We start from the raw sequence: 26810 nt of genomic DNA on the forward strand, positions 1-26810 counted from the left end.
GTGGGCATCTGCCTGGCATCTGGCTTCCTGGTGATTGAATTGCACATTTCATTTATTGCATTGAGGCAGGCAAGTTGAAAATCTGTTGATTCTGTCATCGGTTTTAAATTCTTTAAGCAAGATGGGTTTTTTTAATGGCTGGTTCATTCCTGTGGTTGTCATTCCTGGTGCTCGTATTGCACATTTCATTTATTGCATGGAGGCAGACAAGTTGAAAATCTGTTGATTCTGTCATCAGTTTTAAATTCTTTAAGCAAGATGGGTTTTTTTCATGGCTGGTTCATTCCTGTGGTTGTCAGCAGCATCAGGATGTGGAGAAAAATTCTCTACTCTTTTGTGTCCAGTGCACCCCTGAAATTTCTATCTACTATTCCAGTATCATGAGAAAGTTGTGTGGCTTGCAGAACAGACATCTCTGTTACCCCTAAGACTTCTCTCCTATACTTTATTTCTGTGTAAGCTGTTCTTTGTAATTACAGAACTGCCAGAGTCCTTTTCTTTTGGGAGTGTACCCCATAATACCAGTACACGGTTATTTTTTCCCTAAGCCATGAGTTAGCTTGTCTCCAGCTGTATGCCCACTCTTCTACTCATCAGTGGTGGAGTTCAAGACCCTCCAGGCAGCCAGGGTAGCAGGATGGTGAGAGTGGAGGTTTGAAGGCATTGCCAGAATTTTTATTCTTGTGTTACAGCACTATCTGCTAATTTGGCTTGGGAGAGGTGGAGCACATCCCAGGTCTTTCAGTATTACTCCATAACAATCATTGCAAATGATTTAGACACCTATTAGGGAAAAGCAGAGAAAGATGACAGGGAAAACATTTTAAGTGTTTAGCTTCCTGCTGGCTGATGTACCAACCCTTTTGTATGCAATATTGCTTCCCAGTTGCTAGCACACAAAATTTCTCCTTTCAAAGTCAAACACTGCTTCAGTTTAAGAAGTTTCTCCTTGCTTTCACTTACCTAGGAACCTCTGCCTTCCCAGTGTCTCTAATTTTTCCTTTCCTTTTAAGATAGAATCAAATTGAGGTGGCAGGACCTCAATTGTTCCTCAAACTCTGACTCTCTAGTCTCCCATGGCTTAGGTGGGAGATGAGCCATGGGCTCTGTGCAGAGCATAGTGTAACCTGCTTGTGGTTCCTCCTTCATCAGATTTGTGTGCTCCTTTTAGAAGATGCTTCAGTTCTTTGTATGCAAGGATAATTTTTCCATAAGAGGGCATTGAGACTTCTCTGCAGCTGGTATAGTGTCATTAATCTTGAAGAATTATATTTTGTGTAGAAGTTTGTTCTCATGGTGTTTTAAACAACAGCCTGTGGTGCTGTGTTAAAAATTGCACTCCACTGATATCTTTACTAATCCTAAGTACACCTGAGGGGAAATAAATACATTCCTTCCAAGGCTGAGATATAGCAACTTTAAAAAGCTTGATATTTTGCTGGGTAAATCAATATGACTTTGTCTCCATTTGCACTAGAAAAGGAAGTACAATGCTGTTGTAAGAAATAGAGCAGTATAAACTCACCTGTTTGCTGTTCCAGGCCATTTGATGAGAGAGAGTGAACTCTAAACAACAGAGGTTAGAAGTGGATATAAAATACATTTACCATACTGTCGTGGTTTGACATGGAAAAATAATTTTTCTGTAAGGAAGAGGTCAATTTGGATATTGACCAATTCGAGGTGGACACGCCTCTGAGAACACAGAGGGGTTAAAAGCAGAATTCCCAGGGGAACTCGCTCTTTGGTTCCGGTCAGCTGCAGTGCAGCCTCTCCCCTGCCCGGCCGTGGCTGGGTGGGGAGGGGAAGGCCCATGGCCTGACTGAGGTGGGCCCAAGGGTGGAGGGACTGGAACCGGGCCGGCCCCTGCAGATGGAAGGGTGGAGGAAATCTGGGATGTTAGAAGGAGGAATTCTAGATGGGAAGGGATGATGGAGTGGCTTTTGGCTGGACTTTTTCCTTGGTAGCCATAGATTGAATCCAATTTTCTCCTCCAAGAGAGACTGTATTTTAGGAGGATGACAGTGAGCCAAGAGACCTCCTTCAGCTGGGAAAAGACAGAAGTGGGGCGAACAGAGAAAAGTTAGGGGGTTTGTGGTGGTGCCCCCTGTCCTCAAAGAAGGAGAAGAGAAGAAGATCTCTGTTCTTGGACCCTCGGCCCAGAGGGTAATGGAGGGGGGACTGTAGTCCCAAAAAATTAAAAATTGAACTGTTGTTTCTTTTTCCCCCTCCTGGAAGGGCATCTTTGAAAGGAAATCCTAAAAGCAGTCTGTCCATCCATGCATTGGTGGTGAGAGCACTGTGCATGGAAAGGAGAAGGGTCACCATGGCAAACTTTTTCTCTGGGCGGTGCCATGTGTGACATGGAAACACAGGATGTGGCAGCTGTGTTTCTTGGGGGTCTGTGGCACGGGAGGGACTCCTCTCTCCCTCGATGGACTGAGTATTGTTTGTCTGGAGAGTGGAAACCTGATTCGGGTCCAGATTGTGTCTCACTGTGGTTTGTTGGAGTTGGGTGGTGGGAGGAGGAATGCTTTGCAAGGTTTTCATTTTGATCTTTGTGTGTGTGATTTTTTTCCTTTCTTTTTTTTCCTTTTATAGTAGTAGCTTAATAAAGTTTTTTTTTCTGTTATTAAGCTTGGACCTGCTTTGCTCTGTTCTCGATTGCATTTCACAGCATTCAATTGAGAGATTGCATTTTCATGGGGGCACTGGCATTGTGCCAGTGTCAAACCATGACGCACTTAATTCATCTTGACTCAGCCCAGTGATTTTTTTAACTTTATAATAATATTACAATGCTACTTTGTCTTCTAGTGGAGTTTGGCAAAACTTACTCCTTATTGTCTTGAAAGGAAAAAGATGCCTGTGTATCTTAATATGAAGGGACATGGTCAGAGTCATTAGAGGCAAAATTGAGATGGGTGCTATTTTTAGTCACAGAAGTCAATACACATGCTATCACATGCCATCACACCAAAACATTGTAACCTAAAACAGGCCTTGTCATATTAGACTGGGAACTGTAATTTACAACGTTTTGTGGTCAGGTTTTCTTCCAGTAACCAGTGTAACTCTTGCCTCATGTGGCTGTCACACAGGAGTTGCTATTTACAGCTGTATGGCCAAGGGGAAGTGTTCACTGTGCTTTCAGGGTCTCGTTCCTTTTCCCTCCTGTTTCCCTGGGGCATAGCCATGGATCTGTAATCCCTGGTGCAGGCACACATTTGCCTGCTGGTGCTTTGGAAGGGCTGAATGGACCACAGCCTGTCATTGAGGCCATGAGGGCTGCATGCGATTCCAGCTCCAGCCTCTCTGCAGCTATCCTGCTGTGGTGGGATGAGAACTGGAGGCACAGGAGTAGCAGGGCTGGTGGAGCACAGCAACGGGAAGGGCCTGGTCATGGAGCATGGCAGCCACTGCCCCTGTGAGCCTTCAGACATTGCCAGTGTGAGCCTTCAGCCACTGCCAATGCAGCCCTTCAGCCACTGCCAGTGCAGACCCTTCCCTCACTCCTTGCCATGGTGCTGCTGCTTCCTTCACAACTCTCACCATGGTGCCCATTCTCCTTTGACACCCCTCACCTAGGCGCTGGTCCCTCCCTCACACCCCTCAGCATGGCGCTGGTCCTTCCCTCAGTGGGGAGGCACATTCCTTGCCTGAGGAGGCTGCGCAGCACTGTTGGGGAAGCCACAGTGCCTGTGCCTCAGCAGGTATGCCAAAGGGTCTATCAGTAGCTGCAGTCAGCTGGGGTGGTGATCAACCTCAGCTGATGGGAACAGCTTCCTGGGCCCAGCAGGATGTGGCAGCAGCTGCAGAGCTTGCTGTGGATCTGCTGGTGGGTCACTCAGCGTCCAGCCAGGAGCCGGCGAGGAGGAGGCCATGTCTAGTTAGACAGCCAGGTGGGTCAGAGTGGCGCAGACCTGTCTCTGGCTCACCACTGCTTTCCCTCTTAACTGCTGCACAAGGATCCAGTGGCATTTGGGAAAGGAGTACCTGCTAGCTTTGACTTGTGAGAGAAACTAAGGGTTACGAAGTTCAAAGGCTGGGCAGGAGGACAGTGCCAAAATACACCTGAGCTTAATGCCATTGCCATGACCCCTGGCTTGCTTTACTCTGTCCCCTGCCTCAGATGATGTGCTGTTTTCAACTGTGGTTTTGTGTATAACATGCTATTTTAAAATCTTTTCTCCACAGTTTATTTATGATGAAAGAGTTTCCTGGTAAGTGAATCCCTTTTATTTTCATTTTTTTCTGGTTATACCACAAAAGCTGCCATAATTAGTGTTTATGTGAAGGAGAAAGCTAAAAAGCTCTGCAGGGCAGCTTTTTCTGCTGTGTGAGAAACATCAGCACAAGGCAGGCTAGAGTAACTAATTTTTTGTGCTAGAGAAGAAAGCCCAGGAGAATCAGACTGTTCCTAGTACAGTGACAGTAGTCAGTGTCCTCTGTATGCAGTCTTGGGATGACAGTGTGACCAGCAGATGCGGATGTGCAAGAAGGAGCCACCCAAGCAGACATAAATAAGTGTTTAGTTGGATTTTTCATAATTTAGTGAATGACAAGTTAAAATAATTAAAAAAAATATCCCTATTAATGTGTTAAAGTGCAGTGCAGTAGGTATGGTAGTCTAGGAGGGCTGCAGATACTTTTCAGTTGCTTTGGTCTCATGGTTTTGTTTCTGGCACATACCAGAGGTGATGTGGTGACATCTGGAGGCGACAGTGGAGGTGACAGCGTTGGCTTTGGTGTCACTCCCAGCTGGTGTAATTTGGATTACAAGCACTAGGGAGCGACAAGCTGCTTGGGCTGGTGTTTTCCTCTTGCCCATTTCAGAGGCAGGTTTCAAACATCCATTCTTGGCAATGGCCTGGTTTTCTTCTTTGACTTTTTTTGTGTGTGTGTGTTTTTTTTTTTTTAACTGAAATTCACTTGAAGGCCAGTTGTATTTAGCTGTGGTATTAAAAAAACCAAAAAACCAAACACATACAGAAGCTGAGTTTTGAATCTTCAGAAACAAAGAATGAGACAGTGATATAATTAGTGCAATATCTCAAGATCCTTGTGGAGAAAATGTTCCATGAGTTTAGCATACAGTAGTTTGATAATGGATGATTTCCACAAGGACTAGCAGTTTGCCATGGGGAACTAAGCAGAATACAGCATTTTGGACAGTGAAAAAGATCACCTAGAAACAAGCTTTAAAAGTCATATTGTAATTTGTTTTCATACAAATTTCATTATTCCATTAGTTTGACACAGAAACAGCAGAGGGAAAAAAACCTGTCAGTATCTAAACAGCAGTTTGAACTGCTGCCTGCTGCATTCCCAGCACTCATGCAGCAGCAGTAGCAGCAGACCAGCTGCCCCTTGCTCAGGTTGCCTCAGCACAATTAGCTTTACAAAGCCCAGCATCCTGCTCTACACTCCTGCAGGCAGAGCCGAGTGGCTGCTCCCCTCCTTTGGCCACATCCCATGGTTATTGTCCTTATGGAAGTGTTGGTGATCCTTGGGTGTACGATTTGCTCACTCAACTCCTGGATTTTGTCACTTGTTTCTTAGCTGACAGGTCAGTTTGGCTGAGTAAAATCACAGAAAACAAAGGATGCATGGATGTGTGAGCCATTTCTTTGTGCATCTTTTTTTTATAGAGGAATGTTAAGGCAGCATAGGAGGGTCAAGCCTTTCTGCACACTTGTGGCATGTCATATGGGGGAGTGGCTGAACAGGGGCCGCTGATGCCATGCCCTGCTCTGATGTGTTTGTGTTGCTCTTGTTTCCAGGTGGGAGTCCTTAGTCTTAGTGCTGATGTATGTCATCTACATCTTTATAATGAAGTAAGTCAAATCTGTCCTCAGCTTATCTAAATTCTAAGGTTCCTTGCTCCCCTTGCCTCACCTAGCCCTTATAACAAGAAGAAACAACCTCCTCCTGCCAGAGGAGGTTTAGCTTGGCTGTTAGGGAAAATTTCTTCACCAAAAGGTTTGTCAGGTGCAGGAACAGGCTGTCCAGGCCAGTGGTGGAATCACTATCCCTGAAGGGGTTTAAAAGAGTGTAAAATGGTGCTTAAGGACATGGCTTAGAAGTGTGCTTGGCAGTGCTGAATTAACATTGGACTTGATGATTGTGGAGGTTTTTTCCAACTTAGACTGTCCTGTGAATCTGTGCTTTACGGATCTTGTCCTGTGTGAACTGACCAAGCCTAATGCAGCAAACCTGTGGCAGAAACCTGGATCTGTCCTCAGGTCCCACCAAACCGTCTCTTCTGGCTTCACTGTAGCATCCCTACTCGGAAATGAGCAGGAGTGAGATTCCAGTCTACTTTTCATGGGCACGAAGCTCTGCAGCAGTTCTTGCTTGCCTGGAGATCGTGATAAAACCACAGCACAGTCTACCTGTTTGACTTCTTCCACACAAGTTCTTGCTAGTAAAACTGGTCTGTTCTGCAGTTTGGTTCACCTCCTCCTGTCTTGTTTTCAAAAGCCAGTGGAAAGGAAACCCAGATTCAAACTGGAACATTCAACAAAACCTTCCAGCTGCCAAACACACCAGTGGTCTTTTCTCCACAAGTAAGACTAGAGATTTGTTTTGAAATGATGAATAGAGTAATATTGTGAGAGCGGTTCTCAGTTAGAATAGCAAAACACTCAGGCTGGCTGAAGGGAACACAAGTCAGAATTCATCTATTAATTAGAAATTTTGACATGGAGGGTAGCTTTTTACTCTTTGAACAATTAAATGACCAGCAAGACAGTTGTAATGTGTGCAATTTTTTTTTTTTTTTTTTTTTTTTAAACAACCTTGTAATGTGAACAGACTTTTTGGACCTGTTTGGATATAGCTTGAAAGGTTGTCAGCCTAGTTAGAGACTTTTGCCAGGTGTTTATAGGGGTCTACCCTTGCCTCTGAGTGTCATGGGGAGAGCCTTGGCTCATATTTGTGTCAGCTCCCAGATGCTCCAAGAAGCAAGGATTATTCTCCACCCCTGCCAAAGCTGAGATGAATTTAGCATAAGGTGATGTGTTTCTGGGTTGAGTCCTCTCAGTAAGATAATGCTGATCATCAGGTGTGATTGTATGATAAAAAAATATACTTGGATGATGACAAGCTAAGATTACTCATGATACATGAGTAGAATATTCATCACACCTAACACGTAAGCATGCATGTCATTCAAGATCCATGGCTTCTATCTTTCATAGCTTTCTGGGTATAGAGAGATTGTGTGATGTACAATTTAGCTGGAGCTCTGGGATCCTCAAAACCAGAGGAGTTTTATTCCTACCCTTAGCTGTACTGCACAGGATACAAGTCTAGGAAAAGAAGACTGTCAAAAATTAAAGGTACATCCTGAGTTTGTTTTGTTTGTGCAGGTACAACTCAACCATACATCACTTCTTTGAGAAGAAGACAAAAAGCCCTGCAAATATGGTTAATGGTTTAGCAAGTAACACAGAAATGGATGACAACAGCAACTGTGATGCCACAGTGGTGTTACTAAAGAAAGGTAACTGTTCCAATAAATCATCCTGTCACTTGCATCATTCTGGATGTTCTCTTTCTGCTCACACGATGGGAGCCGCTCCTCGCTTGTAAAATAGGAGGGGGTGGGTGGTCCTTTTGGAACCCCTCTCCCAGATGGGGGACACAGGGTGGTGATCCCAGCCACCACAACCTATGCCACTGAAGGTGGCTGAGGCCTCTTGTGTCTAATTCTTGCTGCTGGACAAGTTGCTTGGCTGCCAGGACTTCTTCAGGCCCAGGGGCTGCTTATCTAGCCTGTTACAGCCATTTTAATTCCTTCTGTACTGCTACTTTGCACCGAAGTTGCCCATTTACAGCATGTCCAGTTAAAATTAACTCCACTCCAAAGGGACATTAACTGAGCAAGAAAAAAGACCCTACTTAGACCAGTGAACACTTATCCCCAGTGAAGGAAGGGTGAGGACTATGTGTGGGTCTGGGTACTGTGCTCTTACTGCACATGCTGGCTTTACCATGCCCAGCTTTTCCATATAAGTGATCTTTAGGGGTATTTCACTTTGGCTGAAATCTGTTCCAGTTTGACTTTAGTCATGATCATGTATAAAAATGGTTGTATTTCTTCAGCTTAAAAAAAATTCCCCCATCCCATAGCTCAGCAACAGCTGTTCAATGTCTGCATTTGCAAGGAAGTCCTAAACTGTGTTCACAGTGGATTTATTTTGTCTTTAAAACAGTCAACAAGCATGTGCAGTATCTGCTTGGGATGCACATGTATCTGTTCTCAGGAATAATATCTCCTGTTTTCCTGAGGCACTGACTTATGCTGAGAAGAAGCTCCAACTTGTCAAAATTAGTCCTGGTCTCTGACCACAGATGGGCTGCCTTTTTTGTTTAGCTAGTCTATCAAAATCCCCAACCAACCAACCAACAAACCAACCAAAAATAGGTGTCTTTTCCTGCAAATGGAGCTTGAGAGGCATAGTTTGTATACAATAAGCAGTTAAACATGAATTGTAGTGGGGTTTATTTGCACTAGCAAACGAGTCTGCCAGCTCTCAGTTTACAGGCCTGTTGCAGAACGAAGGTTGTCAGCAGTGCTGTGCACTCTGATTTGGGGAAGCTGTTTTTTTGGGGATGGCTCTCTGTCACCTGGAGCTCTCCATAGCAGAACTATGCTGGCACTTCTGTACCAGGAAAGCTGGACTGGGAAAACTCAGTGAGCACAATCTCAGACCTTGCACATCCAAACTTTACCCAATGGCCTCAGGTTAGTTCTGTTTGTGGGATTTGGTTTAAATGTTCCCCCAATGGGTTTTTTGCATACTCTGCTGATTACTTTTTGATTTGGACATTTGTGGTTACTCACACTGGACAAGGAAGGAATACAAAAGGATTGCTTCATCTTCTTGCAGATTGTTCCTGTATTTCCTTGGGACTGGGCCATGGGAGACCTGAAGAGCCAAGTGGTGCTGCTTTGCATCCCAGCCTGGGATACAGGGCCACCAACAGCACCTGCTGTAATTGGGTGCTTGGGAGTTTCAGGCACTGTTTGTCTTCTGAGGCCTTTTCTGAAACCTTTTCTGAACAGAGGACCAAAAAGTCTGAAACAGAAAGGTTTCTGTGTTTGGCAGTTTTTCCAGGTGCCATTCAACAAGTGCCAGTTGGAAAGACTCACAAGGAAAAGCTGTGTGGTTGGCTTTTGTTGTTGGTTTGCATTTTTATTTTTTTAATACAGAGGACCTCACATATCTACCCTATTCCATGGAAGCCTCAGTAGGAAAAAAAAATTAACATAAAGGCCGAGGAGATAGTCTTCTGTAAGACTAACAGTGATATTTAAAAATGGTAATGGCACAAAGCATTTGCCAGTGTTTAACACTGGTTTTAATAAACATGTGGAGAAGTGTGTTGGATAAGGCCTCAGGTTTCCCTGCTGCCAAGTCCCAGTCCTGGCACAGAATTCACAGCCCAAGGTGTCATCTGGGTGACGGAAGAATGAACCTCAGAGGCAGTAGGCATCGGCACTGTGCTCCAGGTGGAGCATGATCAGGGACCTGCCTCTGTCTCCCTGTCCCTTTCTCCCACACTGTGGATTGCTCTGGCACATGCAGTTGCTGCTGGATTTGGTGGCAGTTCCCAGCTATGAGCTGCAAGCCCAGAGTGCAGGAACATTCTTTTCATTTGTGTTGGTACCTTGAAGGAGCACATTTAGCGGTGGATGAGGACAATACCCTCACAGAAATGCAGGTTGCAACTGGAAGTAAGTGTCTTGGTGGGATAGCTGCTGTTGAAGCAGTGGTGCGTCGAACACAAGCCTGTGATGAACTGTGCAGAGCAGATTTAATTCTCTGTAAGGAGCATAAGTGGTCATACTATGTTGACAATTTACTTAAAAACAGGAACATAAGATGTGTAGAAGGCAGAAATTAAGGACAGATGAGGCCTGTTTTGAATTATGTAGCTGAAGGAATGGTTCTTACAGAGAACTTCTGGAACACTTAGGTTCATTCCTCTTAGAGCCACATAGAGCAGGGGGAGAGACTGCTGGAAGAAGGCCTCAATTTGTTTTTGTTCCTTGGCTGCAGGAAATTTCCACCGTAAAGCCTCTGTGATCATGGTTGATGAGCTGCTTTCTGCCTACCCACACCAGCTTTCATTTTCCGAGGCTGGGCTCCGGATCATGATAACCAGCCATTTCCCTCCCAAAACACGTCTCTCCATGGCCAGCCGCATGTTAATCAATGAGGTGTGTCTTTTATCTCCCCCACCTGTCTTACTTCTTCTGAATTTGCATTTTCCTGTAGCAGTGTTTAGCTTGAAATGCAACTGGTGTTTCTTCTGGATCCCTGATAGCGCTCTCCCAAATTTTATCCTTCTGCCACTGACTTCACTGAACATGCCTTGCTCTCTGTGCCGCTGGAGATAACTATGTAGCTGTAGCTCACAGGAGGTGCCCTCTGCATAGATTTTTTTAATAATATGGTACTACCCTGAGACAGTGCTTAGTGTGTCACTGGTCTTGGAGTACTCCTGGAGTCAATTCCACAGCCACTGGACCTTCACTTGTAAAAGTTGTGGATGTGAGATTTTTCTAGTGGTCTGCAAGCAAGCATCATGTTGTATCTGTTGAAAATCATTCTTTTTCCTTTTAAAGACAATTTTTTAAAGAATTCTACACACCTCTCTTTCTCTGTTCCTCCCTTTTGCTTAAAACCCCTCAAATTTAAAAAAATCTTACTTTTCAACAAGACTGCCTTTATTTACAGAGACAGAGGCTGATCAACAGCAGGACTTACACCAACAGTGAGTCAGAAGTAGCAATCAAAATACCCATCAAGCACGTGGTGGAGAATGGAACAGGCCCCAGCAATTCTGCTGAGTGTGGTGTGAGCGGCACACGGCGGGATGAGGATGTGGCTGAGGCTAGGAATGAGAATGAGAATGAGGATAACGAGAACAATGAAAACGACGAGGAAGAAGAAGATGATGACGATGATGACGATGACTATGAAGGGCCATACACACCTTTTGACCTACCCAGTAAGAAGCTCCTGCTTTTGTGTGGTGTTTGTTTGGATATGCTGGAAAGCACTGCAGGTTGATGTAGGGGGAGAAGTGTCTCTCAGAGCTTCCATCAGCTTTCACTTTGCAGTGAGGCTCCTGGCCACATGTAAAAGAGATGGGGAACTGGGAAGCAGCAGGAACCTCTCAGGGTGCAGATTCCTGAGGTTGGGCACAGTGCTACTGCAGCTCCTGTGTTGGCACTGTGCTGTTGTTACAGGGGAGACACAGCAATCTCCACAATGTGGGTTCTGCCCCCAAAACATGGCTCACCCCCTGGAGAGATGGATCTCTGCTCACTGTGGAGGAAGTTGAGGGTGGCTGGGCTGCTGGCAAGGAGCTGAGTGAAGATCAGATATGTCCATGGCTAAGACATACCTTTGCTGGGAGGTTAGGTGTGCTCTTACCTCACTTGGACAATGCAGTACTGATGTGGGCAAGGCACTAGTGATACTGATGTGAGGCAGAGACACAGGGTGGTCCTGAGTGCCTCTGCTTTGCTGCTGTTCACTAGTCACTGCTACAGTGCTTCTCGCTCTATATGGAGGGCTTAGAAAGTCAGAGCAGCTGCATGACTCGTGAGGACCTACGTGTGCCTCAGGCTGCTGAGCACTGCACCTGCAGGATGGAGATCTCCTTTTAGCCTAGTGCTTCTTACCACATCAGGGCTGTGGTCCTGGGATGATCATAACATATCCTGCCTTTGAGTCACAGTTGCCATAGCTGGCAAGATTTGCTGTGTTGCAGATGAGCTGGAATACTGTAGGGAGTGGTCCTGCCCTTTGCAGGCAAGGTACAATTTTGGGAACTCCTGTTCAGGTCTCACTCAAACAGCATTTCTGTAGTTTGAGTGAGGAAAAGACCTGAGCCTTAAAGAGAGTAGTTTAGATGTCCTATGGACTTCCATAGTATGTGAAAGGCTGGCACAGACCTCTCGAGATCTCTGGTTCCAAACCCTGCTCAGAGCAGGTCCTCCTCCAAGCCTGTATCCAGTTAAGTTTTATTACCTATAAGGATGGACATCCCACAGATTTTTGAATACCTGTTCCAATGTTTGACCACCCCAGTAGGAAAAATGAGAAAACGCACAACTTAATGTACTGTCTGTTCTGAATTTCCCTTATTGGAAGTTGAGTCAATTTGCTCTTGTAATTCCCTTGTGCAAGGAATTTTGTAATTCCCTTGTGAAGGGCCTGCCTCCATCTTTTCTGTACCCTCTCATTAGGTGATTTAAGGTGAATCAGATCTCTTTCTTGGACTTGCATTTTATGTGGCTTTGTAAGAACTTGGCTTGAGAGGACGGGGAGCACATATGGTCTGACCCATTACTTAAACTCTCAGGAAGGGCCTTCATACTCCTGTGCCTGTCTCTGACCTCCTATCTGCCATTACATCATTATCTTCTGAACAAGGAATGGCATGTTGGCATAACAGGCTGAGATGTCCCTGACATCTTGTTTGCACATGTTAGCATGTTAATGTTAATAGCATTCTGAAATACAGCAGACGTGTCTTGTGATTGTTTCCCTTTGTTTTGTTGTTTGGCAGCTGGCAAGATAGAAATGTTGAAGTGGGTCTTCACATGGCCCTTGAGTTTTGTCCTGTACTTCACAGTGCCCAATTGTAACAAACCCCACTTGGAAAAATGGTTCATGGTCACCTTTGCTTCTTCTACCCTGTGGATTGCAGCTTTTTCTTACATGATGGTGTGGATGGTACGTACCAAGTAACCCAGAAACCACTGCCTGGGAGAAGCAGCAGAAGGGGGTTTGGCAGTCTAGAGAAATGCATAGGAAGTTCTACACACCTGAATTTTCAGGTGAGAAACCTTAGGTTTGCTTCTATTTCTTTTGGATCTGTTCACACTCAGAGAAGAAAATTAGGGGCCAGTAGCCATGGCCATTGAGCTTGATTTAGGGCTGGCATTTCATCCAGATTCTTTACCTTGGGCAACAATTACAGCTGCAGCAATGGAACGTCTCCTAGTCCTGCAGGGTAGTGTGAGGGGTGCTGAGTGACAATCTGGCCACAACAACTTTTCATTCTCTTGGAGCAAGCAAGCTCAAGAGACATGGAGTTGTGAATGATAACACTTTAAACTTAGCATTAACAATAGCATGACATTCAAATTCCTGCAGAACTAGAAACATAGGGTGGTTTTGTGTCTGCTTAGCTAGTATTTGTATATAATAATGTTTACAAACTTAATCTAAAATCAGGAGACAGTTACCCAGATTAGTATCAGGAAAACTGTGGATGAAATGTATGGAACAACTAACCTGAGAGAGTACACAGCAGGTGAGTGCTATCCCCTGCCAGCTGAGGAATATACCAAAAAAGCCTGTCACTGCCTCTATTTAAAGGAAGTGTGAGTTTGCACTGAGAGATACCCTCTCTCTCACAGCATCTTGCAGATTTGAGCCAAGTTGGTCTTTGGTCTTAATTCTTGTAAACAGCTTGACAGTTAATTTCATATTCTCCTTAGGTGACAATCATTGGGTATACTCTGGGAATTCCAGACGTAATCATGGGCATCACTTTCTTGGCAGCAGGAACCAGCGTGCCAGACTGCATGGCCAGCCTTATTGTGGCCAGGCAAGGTGGGTCATTGCAGGGATGGCATCCTGCTATGGAAGTGTGTCCTGACATTCTGCTTCTCTTCAGGTAGCACAGATGTTTCCTCAACATGAGAATATATAGAGTTCTTTCCACAAGCCTGGAATTTAAAACAAGAACAAAGAATGAAATAAATTGGGCTGCTATTGCAAAGCAGTTAACAAGTTCTCAACAGAAGTGTGAAACAAATTCTGGCAGTATTGTCAACTTCAAGCCTTCCTCAATAATCACAGTAATTTTCTTAATTTGAATATCAGTGGTATAGAAGTATTTAATGGCATAAGAATCTTTCAGGTCAACTTCCAGCTTTTCTTCTCAGTTGTAAGGACTGGAAGATGCTACTGTTTTTAAGGAAAACAGCTCCCCCATATCTGTGGCCTGAGCAACAGATGTGTTAAGAGGAAAGACAAGTAGCCAGTACTGCTTTATGGGAGCAAAATCAATGGCTCATCACTGAAATAAGCAGCTGCTGAACAGACAACTCAAAGACCTTTTGCAATCAATCCAGTACAGAAGCTCATGTGTCATGGTCACAGTAAAAGGTCAAAAGTCCCCCTGAATATGGCACCAGAGAACTGGCAGGTCATAGCCAGCACAGCGAGTTCCCTCAGCAGCAGAGGATTAGTGGAGGAGAATTCTCAGATGATCCTGGAATGTGGATTAAGCCCCTTTAAGCCTGCTGTCCTTGTATGATGGGGGGGCAAAGGGAAGAGAGGGAGTGAGGGGCATCTTCCATAAATCTTGGCCTTAATCGGGGGAAATTGTCTGGATTACCTCAGATTAACGCTGCAGGACTTTTCTGAGATACGTCTGAGTGTATGTGGTTTTCATTCCTGCAGGTATGGGGGATATGGCCGTGTCCAACTCCATCGGAAGCAATGTTTTTGATATTTTAATTGGCCTAGGCCTTCCATGGGCTTTGCAGAACCTAGCAGTGAATTATGGATCATACGTAAGTCCTACATTTGTTTACATCATTGTTACTATTTATTTATTTATTTATTTATTTATTTATCTATCTAGTTATTTATTTAGTTATTAATTTATTTTTAATAAGCCAGTTCTATATAGGGAAAAAAAAAGCCCAAAATTCTATGGATTTTTTTTTGAAAAACAAGTAATTTTCTCTGTTATGGTTATGGGAGAAGTAGAAATTAATTGTCACTGGACATTTCCCATCCTTTTGAGTACAAGTACTTCCATTTCTTCCTTGCAGACAGAAGTCTGTGCTGAAGTAAGCTACCTTACTAGAGTGCACTGGATTTTTATACTCTTGAATATATTAAAAATAAGAATGACCCTATCTTTAATAAGGCAGAGGGGATAAACACACCAGTGAAATATAAAATGTAGATGAGATATGTAGGGCTTTCGCTAAGAAAAATTCTGGCATTACTAAACTGTTAACACACTGCAAAGTGAAGGAAACTGTTAAATAATTGGATGTTTCAGAGCATGACAATCAGCACGAAACTCTGCAGAGCTTTCCTGTATAAGACAAAACTACCAAACACCAATGAACTTATCTTTTACTTTCCCAAGTGATAAAAGAGCCAACCTCTGCCCCAGAGTTGCTGCAAGGCTCCTTCTGAGAAGTAAAAGCAGGAGATGCCACAGAGTTCTAGAGGGAAGTTGCTGTGGTGATTGTTGTTACCTGGACACCACTCAGACAGCAGTGTAGGGCAGAGAGAGGACTGTTGATTACAGTCACTGAGTGAATGCAAAGATAAAAGGCAGGAGAATGCCAGAACTGCTGAGCTTGACAAGTTCCTCTGGAGATTGTCTAGTCCCCAGCCTTCTGCTCAAAGCTGGGTCAGCTAGAGCAGAATGCTTAGGACCTTGTCCTGTTGGGTCTTGGGTACATCCAAGGATGGAGTCTGCACAGACACTCTCAGCAGTCTGCTTTGTTTTTTAACCACTCTTGACACTCAAAAGCATTCTTATCTTATAATGGGATTTCTGTATTTAAAATTGTGTGGTTCCTCTTGTCCTTTCAATGGATATCACTCAGAAGAGTCTGGCTGCACCTTCTCTGCGTTCTCCCATCAGGTATTTATGCACATGGCTAAGATTCCCCCTGAATCTTCTCTTCTCTAGGCTGAACAGTCACAGCTCTTTCAGCCTCTCTGTATGTCAGATGCTGCCATCCCTTAAATCTTCCTTGTGGTCCTTTACTGGACTTGCTCCAAGAAGTGCATATCTTCCTTGCATTGAGGAGCACAGAACTGGACCAAACACTTCAGATGTTAACAGAGAAGGATCATCTTTCCTTACTGGTAACAATTCTCCTGACGTCACTCAGGACGCTGTTGATTGTTCACTTCAGCTTGGTGTTCACCAAGATCAACAGGTCTTTCTTGGCCAAGCTGCTTTCCAGCTGGTCAGCCCCATGCTGATATGTGGAGCTATTCCTTCCCAAGTGGAGGATTTTTCATTTCCCTTTGTGGATATTAATGAGTTTGCTGCCTGCACATTTTTACAGCCTGTCCAGCTCCCTCTGTATGGCAGCACAGTCCTCCAGAGCATAAGCCACCTTCTTTGGTTTTCTATGGGCTGTGAACTTGCTGAGCCTGCTCTCTCCCCATCATCCAGTTCATTAAAAAATACACTAAGCAGTCCTGACCCGTGGGATAAGGCTCTAGTGACTGGCCCCCAGCTGGGCTTGGAGCACAGTGCTTTGGCTGCTTATCAGGCCATTCCACTGTCCACTTTTCTAGGCTGTTCTTCCTCTGTTTGTCTCCGAGGATGTTTGAGAGAATGCCAGAAGCCTTGCCAAAGTCAACATAAACAATGTCACCCAACAAGTCCCCCTCATCATACAAGACTGTCAAGCAGGGTCAGCGGGATTTCCCCTCCATAAATTAACATGTCTTGTCCTTTGTGTATTTAGAAGTGGTTCACATGATCATGTATTCCATCATCTTCCCAGGGATCAAGGTCAGGCTGACTAGCCTTTAGTTCCTCAGATCTTCCCTCTTCTTGAATATAGGAGTGCCACAAGGAAGCAGTGCTGTAGGAATAAAATCCCTTTCTTTAATGAGCAATTTATCTGTAGCTCATCTATATTTTTGTGAAAAAAGATGAAAACAAGTGGCTGAACAGAAGCAGACAGCTTTCATGGAGGCATAACAGTATCATTACTGTTTTGCATACCCAAAATGTCCACTGTACAAGGTTAGAAAAAGCAGTCTTGGAAACTGCGTCACAATTAGCAAAAGAGTTTTCACTTGCTTTTCTTGGATTTCTCTCCAAATTCTTGGGTAAATGGACTTTAAAACAAAGCAAGTCTGCTTTCGCCACCCAGTTATTAGTAATTAATTTTTAAAGTATTACTATGTTGCTAGCAAAGGCTGGCATTAGCTCGGTCAGGTGTACTTTAGTGACAGTACCTAGAGCTCCAAGATGCTGGTTGTTATTCCAGGAGTGTGGCCATCATCCCTGGCACCCAGGTCAGAGGGGGCAGCAGATGTGGAGCTCCAGTTCCTGAGGTCTGTCAGGCTGAGCCTTGGGCTGCTTGCATGAGCAGGCCCTGCTAACTGCACTGAGGCTCCTGGGCTCAGGCCAGCCTGGTTGTCCACTGATGAATATCACTGTGAGTCAAAAGTACTAGGGGATTTCTGAGCTAATAGTACAGGATTCAGTACTTTGGTGTTTGGCAGGACCCAAATGTGTCTCTGTAGTATCTCCTCCAACAGGGGAACTCCTCTTATAAGTCTTTATAAGTGACTTCACGTGGAATTGGGACTTGTTGTTTAAACAAGCTTACTCCGTGGGCTAGTGTCTGAGTGGGGAAAAGGCAGCTTTGTGATCTAACAGAATGAGTCAGGAAAAGAGCAAGGGGGGACCTGTCAGAGAGATGAATGGGCTTGCTGGATTTACAGTAGGGAATGTCAGAACTGAAAATAAGCTGTGAATCCCTGGAGACACATCCTGGTGCTGGGTTGTTAAATCGCATTTTGATTGAGTGCCTCTCTTCTGACTGCTGCTTCCCCAGCCCTGTTGTCAGCTTAGTATTTATTTTATTTATATTAGTATTTATATATGCTTCAGCTTAGTATTTACTTTATTCTGGCTTCCTTAGTACAGGAAGGGAGAGCAAAACCATCTCATGATTCTCAGGCTACATCATGGAAGCATCTGTCACTTGGTCTAGAGAAGGAGGTTCTCTTCCTGTGTTCCTGCTTTAATGAAACATCTTCCCCTAGGATGTGGTTACACTTCAAGTGCCTCACCTTTTGCCCTCAGCTCAAGTGTCAGTTCCAAAATTCCTGGCTTGGACCAAGCTACCGACCCTTTTTCCATGAAAAGGCAGATCTATTCAGGATTAAACTTCCCACATCAGATCCCTTCTGTTATTACAACACCAAGTCTTTAACCCAACCATATGTTTATTATTTCAAGGGTCCTTGAAGGGTTTCTGAACACTCATTAATGTCTGGGTACTAACTCTGCCTTCCTCTGCTTTCCCACTGGTACTTCCATCTCCACTGCTCACTTGGCCACCCTCTTGCAGCTGCTCTTGCCTTCTGTTATGTACACAGCTAATCCGGCAGGCCAGCAGGGCTTTTGGAGGAAAAGCAGCATCCCTCTGGACCTTGAGAGTCCTTTGACATATTCACTCTTTCCTCTCTTCCAGCATCAAGTCCTGGACACTTTGCTGACTCTGTAATCCAATAAATATCATTCCCCAGTGCACCTGGTGTATGCAGAGTGGAAGGATGCTCCTTATCTTCTATCCAGTTGCTTTCCTCTGGAATATTTTTTTGCATGTAAACCAGGCATCATCCAGCAGTATTTTAGAGAACAGGAACTTTAGCCTAAGGATAAAGAGCCAGGTTGATTTGATCATATCAGCATTTGGGAGTATAATCATGTCAGTGCAGTTTGCTCATTTGCCTGATAACTTCAGGCAGTTTCGGCAAAATTTAACAGTACATTAGAAGTCTGAGGGACCTGATAGTCCTTCCAAGCAAACAAGCAGTTTGAGTACTGCAGCAATAATCCCAGTGCAATCGTATTTAGGCATCAGAGAGTCCAGAGGGAAGCAAATGCTTGCAAAGCACACATGGAGATAGGAAACCTCACTGCTTTGCTCCTTGCTGACCAGTTGATTTTTACTGTTAAATTCCAAGGCACTGGGGTGAATGGTATGTTAGGACAAAGCTGGCTCCCTAGCTTTGTGGCAGAGTTATTATTGGGATGATTATACGGTAGTAGAGCAAAAATGTCCCTGCCAATCCTCCTAGCATTACAGGAAGTCTCTCCAGCTATAGATCCTGCATGATACTCTGAATAGCTTACCCACTGCAAAATGAATTTTGTGATACGGAGCAAAACAGGGACACTTTCTTAGGAGTCTAAAAACAGGTTTAAGAATGAAATTCCATTTAGACATGCAGCAATGCATCAGTGTTTGAAGTTCCAGTTTGCTTAGACCGCTGTCTCATGGCAAGACCTCAGGAATGCAGGATTTAGGCGGAATTTCCACTGCCAGGCAGAGACACTGAAGGAGAAAAATACTCAGACATACAGAGGACCCGCAGCTTTTTCAGCTGAGGGACTGGAAACAAAGCATAGCCCTTCTGAAATTCTTACTGGGGTAATTTCTGTCATATTGAGGCCCTGAAGCAAAACCAGTGTGGGTTTTGGCAATAAGCTCCTTGTTTTCCTTTAAGCAGCTGCCAGAAAAGAACTTAAGAATAGAATAACTTTTATTTCCATTGTTTTTCCTCTGCTGTTTAGCTTCAGCCTTGGTTACCACAGCAGCATGGGAATGACTGGAGCTGGTGGCAGCCTCTTTGCATTTGCTGCACACCACCTGGGAGGTGGCCCCCCTCAAACTCCTACAGAGGAGGCTGTGAATGTTCAAACCTTCTGTGCATGATCAGCCAGAACAGCATTCTTCTGCCTTGCTTCAGCCCCTACACACAAACCAGTCCTCAAAGGAGAGTTTGGGAATATTGATTTTTCCTTCTTGCAGTATGAGGGAGTGATTCTTCTGCAGCCTGGTTTCTCTTGAGGAAGAGGGATTTCCTATTCTTAAATGAACAGGGGACTGGACTTTTCATTATACAATTAAAAGGACTCCAGCTGAGATTCTTTTTCTAGTCTTTGCCAAAACCTGAAATTATCTCCTCCCTTACTGTGAGTTTTGGATGTTTTGCTGCCCTTGTTTTCCCTGAACTTGGACATTTTCACATATCCCAAGGAAATGTATTCTATTGCCTCTTACAGGAAATGCCATTCGTCTCATGAGAGGGCTGCTTGACTGATTTCTGCCCTAATTTGACAGATCAAGGACACATTTTTCTTAAGCTTTTGTTTCAAATTTTGGAGCCTTCTGGGCTTCTGTGCTCATAGCCAAAAGTCACGATAAGAAATGGGGTAGGCTGGTAATTACCACAGGAATGGAATCAGTTAAATCTGTATTTCCAGAGCTGTAGACTCATGGGAAATTTGTGAAACAGCAATGAGTAGTCCAGAGTCAAATTCAGGAAAAGAAAGGGTTTGTCAGGAAGGTCATTTGGCTAAACTAGATACATATTACAGCTGGAATTTCTGGAAGATAAAGTGCAACTGTTTGAGTAAAAAAATATTCCTGGTGAGCTCAAAGTACTGGAAAAAGTGTGAAGAATTCCAGATGCTTCTACTGAGGCTCAGGAGGTGATGTATGCATGGCATCTCCCTGCCATGGAACAGGTAGAAAAGGGATGGAAAAGGACAGTAATCACAGGTGAAAAGGGCTATTAATTGAAAAGCAAATAGGAAATAACAGAAAGATAGTTGGAAAAAGTGGACATTGATGTAAGCCTGTTCCCAAAGCACATTTTCCTTGGGATGACTGGGAGATGGATTCCATAGATGGGTGCCTGGTGTAACTCCACGTGAACTGGAATTGCAGTGCTGTGGGGTTACCCTGTGCACACCAACATTCCCATGTATTTGACTTGTAGGGAGCACTGCAGGGCTTGGGCAGGGGCCTGCACGAGGCATAGCTCAGCTGGCACAAGTGGCCAGGCTCACCTCAGTAGCCTCTGGCACATGGGGAGGGTGGAAGCATCCTTCAGGCAAACAGAGAAGTATAGTGAGAGGAGCCAAGCATATGTGAACCATGGGGATTCAGCCTCATTTAGATTGCACTCTCTCAAAACTCTTCAGCAGCACTGTATGAAAACCACTCATGGTTCTGTAGGCTGACTTTCTGAAGTAGATACATGCCTGTTAAAAAATGTGGCAGGGCTGTCAGCAACATTCTTGTTATTTAGGTTCATAGCTCTCTGCTTTGCCCAGCAGTGGGACCTGGGCTGGATACCAGGCCAGGAATGCGGCTGGTTAAACCCAAGCTAAGAACTGTTAACCTGGAGTGAAACTCCAGTGTTCTGGTGCAGTGACCCTGTGAGGGGAACTTGGCGTTCATGCTGCAGAAGAGGTTGCTGCATTTACTTGGCCTACATAGGAACGGCATGATGTATGTGGCTCTTACATTGGTAAAGCTGCTGTAAATAATTAGCATACATTTTCTGCTTTTAAATTATCCCTAATAGCATCTTTTATTCCCCTAAATGGCCTCCAAGGAAGAGCCTTGCAGATAGTCTGAAGAAAGCAGCACCAAACATCTCTTTTTTGAAAGCAATGTCCTCAGCAAATTAGACACAGAGGCCTTTGGAATGCTCTGCTGGTTTTATGGAGCATGAAATTGTAACTGAGAAGAATCATTAGGGTTAATTTTTTGCACTTTAGGTTAAATTCAGACATTTTCCATGGTAAAATAATTCCATCTTCTTAATTTGCTGCCTTTTCCTGTAGATCCCTTTCCAATCGATACATTTTATACTGACAATTGTTAGAAATATTTGCAATAGTCAAACAAAATTCATGACCAAAATCCAGATAGGAATTTATTGTAATTTATTATCTCTTTCCCAACCAGCTGCTGTTCATTTGGGATATAGCAGGGAAGGTGGTTTAAATGTGTGTTTTAGTACACAGAGTTAGTGTAGGGATTTTTAAAACTTTATAATAATGGAAATGCAGATTAACTGTTAAATGTGGGCCATTATGATGGGTGGAAGCAAGAGAGGAGGAGTGGATGCGTAGGAATGACTGAAGACAAGCAGGCTGGTCCATCTCTGAAGTTTACACCTAGCAGAAGGATCATGGCATTTTTCATCTTCAGTTATGCAGACAGTCCCAAAATCAGTCTTCATGCCCTGAAGCAATCCAAATCCTCCATTGCTTTGAGCAGTCTGATGAAAATATTGTTTTAACCTGTAATGGCCATAGGAATGTTACAGTCCTGCTGTCCATCCATACCCTTACAGCACAATCATCCTAAAGAAATCCTCCAGTACCTTTCAGACAAAATGATCATCATGGTTGTAGCCTTTTTTATGGTGTCAACTACTAGCAGGGAAGGAAAGTGTGCTATTTGTGTGAGCTGGTATTTTAACATGTGTAAAGGGAACAGCAAAGCTCAGGCAGGATGGATTGGCTTAGAAGATCCTGGGTGTGCGGAGTGCAGTGCAGGCTGAGAGTTCCCAAGTCTCAGGAATGATCATCCCTTCTGACTCTACAGGTCAGACTCTCCCCTCAGTGGCCCCTGGGGAGTGAACCTAAATCATTACTCTGGATTTAGGAGCAATAGTAGGGTGAAAAGGATTTCCTGGCTGTGGTGCAAAATGATACAAGTCTATCTGTATTCCTGCATTCTTAAAATTGTAGTGCTGCATGACAACATTAACAATACCCACTTCACTTGCAAATGGGATTCTTTATAATCTAACTAGAAGGATGGGAGCACTGAGAAGCCAACCTTTCCTAGAAGGATGTCCCCTCCACACAGTAGCTCCTGGAGAAGTGCCTTGAGAGACTCCACTGAGTGCTCCCCTCATGATGCCACAGGTGATGCTGTTTGAGATCATATAAAAATGCCCAAAAGGATAATGTTTAAGTTCCCCAAGAGAAGGATGGAAAATCAAGGATAAGTGTGATGCTAGCTGAGGAGCAGGATTGAAGAAATGGCTTTACTTCCTGTAGACTTCCTTTGTAACATTAGGTTTATGTCTCACAAAAATCACATTTTAAAAAGTATTTGGGCCTTAACGATACAGGTGATTTCCTTAGGTTATGCTCAAAGCCTCTAAAAGTGGCAGTTTAATGACTTCCCAGCTTTGTGGACCTGCATCTTGGCTCTTCTCTTGGACAGTGACTGTAACTGGGGCTCTGCCATGAAGACATCTTGCACCAGAGCCTGTGAGGTGCCTGGTACACAGGCCTGCAGGCAGTAAGTTGTCTCCTTGTCTGATCTGCCTCAGTGCTAATTCATGTCCAGCCTATGTTAGTGTGCCATGATGTATTGATACAGACAGTTTTTCAGCACCTGAGGCTCTGGTTTTGAGATTACTGACTTGTTCCCTTCACCAAGAGGAGTAAAATTAGGGAAGAAATAAAGTGCTTGTGTGTGTCCTTGTTTATTTTCCCCCATTGTGAAGCATTAATTAGTGACTGACTGCAAAATTTCCTTTCCCTGGTTGTTCTTACAGGACTCAAATAGGAATTAGAAAATGTCATTATATAATAGTACAAGGGATGGCAAATCTCATATGGAAGTGGAACACTGTGAAATGTTGTCAGGTCCTAAGGACACTCCACTAATAATACGCCTTCTTTGGCAAAAGAGGGAATAGGCAAAGTTATCTGCGATGTAATGGTCTGACTTGGCATTTACAACTTGCAAGCCACTGTTTGGCAGCTCAGCAGTTCAGCAGCTCAGTTTAGGATTATGGAAATATAAGCAGAGAGGAATATTGTTTGAAATTGTGAGATGGTTTGATAAATTTCCTTCTTTTACAGATTCGGTTAAACAGCAGAGGACTTATATATTCTGTTGGTCTCTTGCTGGCATCAGTTTTTGTCACAGTATGTATATAGTCTTTTGTTCTTTTCCAAAAGAGGGATTTTTATAGACATTTTCTTCACCTGATCCTTTCTCACCTTCAGCTGAAATAGTGGTTGCAAAGTCTGTTGTTGTGGGATAGGGGTGCTCCCTGTTTGAAAAGCTTCCCAAGGTCTTGATTTGGCTCTTTGCAGGAGCTCTCACTCCCATGGGATGACACTCCTGCCTGTGTGTTTTCCATGGGAGGAACCTGGGAGAGCCATTAGTAATCACTAGGAATTTCTATGCTAGAGCTGAAGCAGGTCCCTTGATGCATAATGAGATCCATTGTCCTGTGAGACAAGCAGACAAAATGCTGAGCAGGTTGCTTGGCCCTCTCTAGGATCCTTCTGAAATACAACACACTCCAGAAAAAACAGTGCCTGACAATGTTTCTGTTGAAATCAGTACTTGGTGTTCCCTGACCTTTCCCAGAAATTATAGAAGAGGAATGATGTGGCGTCTTCCAAATCTTGAGATGGGAGGGGAATTCTGTGCAATGCACAACAACACAATTCCCACATACACAAGATGTTAGTCTTTGATGGGAGCAAACTATGCAAAGTCAAGCAGTCTTAGACTGTGTAGCTCTAGGTTGGGATGCAGAGGAGCACATGAAGCATTTTGAGTTTAAAACAAAAAAGGAACCTGGCCCTTAAATCCATTTCTGATTGAAATAAATGGGATTGTTCTTGCCAAAATTAAATTCACTGCAGAAACCTAAAGTGAGGTGATGTAAGTCAGGGTGGTTTTTGTGACTGCTGCTCTGATTTACTTGAGCTGTGGTTTTCAGCTCACTTGGTGCAGTTTGTGATTGCTTCCAGCTAATCATCATCAGTAAGGGGACTTTCTCTTTTGGCACCTGTAGCTGAGGAGGGGATTTACCACTTTATTCAAAATGTTCCTGCTGTGGTGGCTTACTCTGTGTTTATTGTAGGTTTTTGGTGTCCACATGAACAAATGGAAACTGGATAAGAAGCTAGGGTGTGTGTGCCTTTTCCTTTACGGCATCTTCCTGTGTTTCTCCATCATGACAGAGTTCAATGTTTTCACTTTTGTGAACTTGCCAATGTGCAGAGATCACTAACACAGGTGGCAGACTGTCGGGAGGAGCTTCCTTCTTACCGGTGCAATACAAGCCACGGCTGGCATTTCCTGGATGCAGTGCACCTCCAAGTCGTGACCTATATCCTGTTCACTGTTCATAGGACCCATGGCCCCATCTAGGTTTGCCCTCTCTCTGGCCCCCACAACCTGGAACAATCCTTCATCGATGTGAAGAGCTTTTTTCAACATCCATGTGATTTCCTTGCTCAGTTTTTGAACAGTGTGACTGAGAATCAAGATGAACTGGCTGTTAACTGGTGTTAAGCCAGTCAAACTGATCTGCTGCAATTCCTTCTTTTTTAAGTTATTTGATGGAAGACGAATTAATTTATGACTTAAGACTATTGCTACAATGCAGGAGAGAGTATGCCATATGGAGGTTGACTTTCAAGGAGAATCATGGGAATTTTTTTTGGTTGTGGGGAGTGTTTTTTGTTTGTTTTTAGCTTTTAGTTTTGGGTTGGCAGGTTTTTTTGTTTGTTTGGGAGTGAGGGTGTTGCTTTTGTTCTTTTTTTTTTACTTGTCAGAGATCAACATCTTCTCTTGCATCTTCTCCCTCTGGATCTCCTGTAACAATCCAAAGGCCACAGGGCAGTGTAAAATGGAAATGCAATTCAAGGTACTTAGCATAAGAATGGATAAAAGAAGATTATCAAGGAAAAAACTGTTGACTTTTTACTATAAATAGTTAACCTTGTACATGTCTGTTAAAGAATGCAAGCTAAATGTGGGTTCAAAGGGTAAACACTGCTACCATTTTACTATGAATGTTGGAGTTTTATTACAAGAGTGTTTGTTATTTCCAAGCAATAGTTTGATTGCCAGCCCAGAAGGGCTACCGAGGATGTGTCCTGGTTTTTAATGGTGTGCACATGGAAATGGAAGGCCAGAACTTTCTCTGCTTCATCAGATTTCTTGTTTTGGGGGGATTCAATAGTTTATGTCTTATTCAGGAGGACATAAGTACATGTGAAAACTTTTCTAAGTGAGTTACAGACACTGGTTTCTTTAAGAGGAAAGAGGCGTATTTTGCACAGACATGGTTACTGAAGTCATAATTTGCCATTCTTTCACGTATACACTGGACCTGGCCTGATATTTTTCATCTTAAGCAGTTGAACTTATCTGATAACAGAGCATGTGGATTCATCACCTCTCCTTTTGGGAGGAAGGAAGACATAGACAGAAATGGCACATTTTAAAATGTGGAATATCTTCAATGCAGACTCTCACAGATCTTAAGTTATTGTGAAAGTTTAGCTCTTCATTGTTCCAATATCCCTGCTAGATTTTGTATAATTCTGTATTAATAAGCAGGCAGATTCCACCCCCGAGAAACACCATCACTGCTTCATTTGTATGTATTGATACTGTACATTCTTGCCACTGCGGCTCTTGTATTTACTTTAAGCACTGATCACTTCTGATCCTCTTGTATATGTTCTGCTATGAAATGTATTAAGAGACTATGAGCTAGGTGAATGTTTTTGTGTATGGTACAAACAGTGGCAGATAATAGTAAAGGTACAGCAAACTCTACATAACAGAAAGAAAGGAAAAAACCCAAAACACCAAGCCCTAAACTATAGCAGGAAAAGAAAACACTCCAGTTTAAAAGAAAAAAGAAGAGAGCTACATTTTGTTCACGGATGAAAATCCAATTATTTTTTCATTTGCACTTTTGGAATTGATCTTTTCAATCTGATTTTCTTTGGGCAAAATGTTGTAAATGAAAATATATTTACACCCTGTGGTTTCCCTTCAGCTCAGCAGCTGGTTTTCTTTGTTTGTTACACCAAACACAAGGAGTTGCTGGTAGCTCTTGCACTGTGTGTGGCAGCAAAGTCCTGTGGAAAAAGCCTCGTCCCACTGGCCTTGCTCGGGGAACAAAGTGTGTCAGTGGATCCCTGGCAAGAAGAAGAAAGGGTCCAGAGACAGACAGAGAGTGGATGACATGCCAGCATCGCCAATTTTCATCCTGGAAAGCAATTGTGTTGCTGCTCACTACAGCTGAGGTTTGAGCAGCCTTCTCATACCTGTGCCCGCGAGATATCCTCTTGCATTTGGAAGCCCACTGTACCTTCCTGTTGCTGGGGTTTTGTTTCTT

At 43.7% G+C, this 26810-nt stretch overlaps 1 protein-coding gene across 1 annotated transcript in view; it reads left to right on the forward strand.

Annotated features, from left to right (window-relative positions):
* SLC24A3 (solute carrier family 24 member 3) overlaps positions 1 to 26467 on the forward strand; it is a 113648-nt gene extending 87181 nt beyond the window's left edge. Inside the window, exons 8-17 of the mRNA XM_021543338.3 lie at positions 4198 to 4223; positions 5784 to 5837; positions 7374 to 7507; positions 10071 to 10231; positions 10752 to 11025; positions 12595 to 12761; positions 13532 to 13646; positions 14502 to 14614; positions 23515 to 23580; positions 24534 to 26467. Coding sequence (XP_021399013.2) covers positions 4198 to 4223; positions 5784 to 5837; positions 7374 to 7507; positions 10071 to 10231; positions 10752 to 11025; positions 12595 to 12761; positions 13532 to 13646; positions 14502 to 14614; positions 23515 to 23580; positions 24534 to 24683 — 1260 coding nt within the window. The 3' untranslated portion in view covers positions 24684 to 26467. The remainder of the gene's footprint in view (positions 1 to 4197; positions 4224 to 5783; positions 5838 to 7373; positions 7508 to 10070; positions 10232 to 10751; positions 11026 to 12594; positions 12762 to 13531; positions 13647 to 14501; positions 14615 to 23514; positions 23581 to 24533) is intronic.
* The last annotated feature ends 343 nt before the right edge of the window (positions 26468 to 26810 follow it).

The sequence above is a fragment of the Lonchura striata genome, chromosome 3 (assembly GCF_046129695.1).
Source record: "Lonchura striata isolate bLonStr1 chromosome 3, bLonStr1.mat, whole genome shotgun sequence".
Lineage (NCBI taxonomy): Eukaryota > Metazoa > Chordata > Aves > Passeriformes > Estrildidae > Lonchura > Lonchura striata.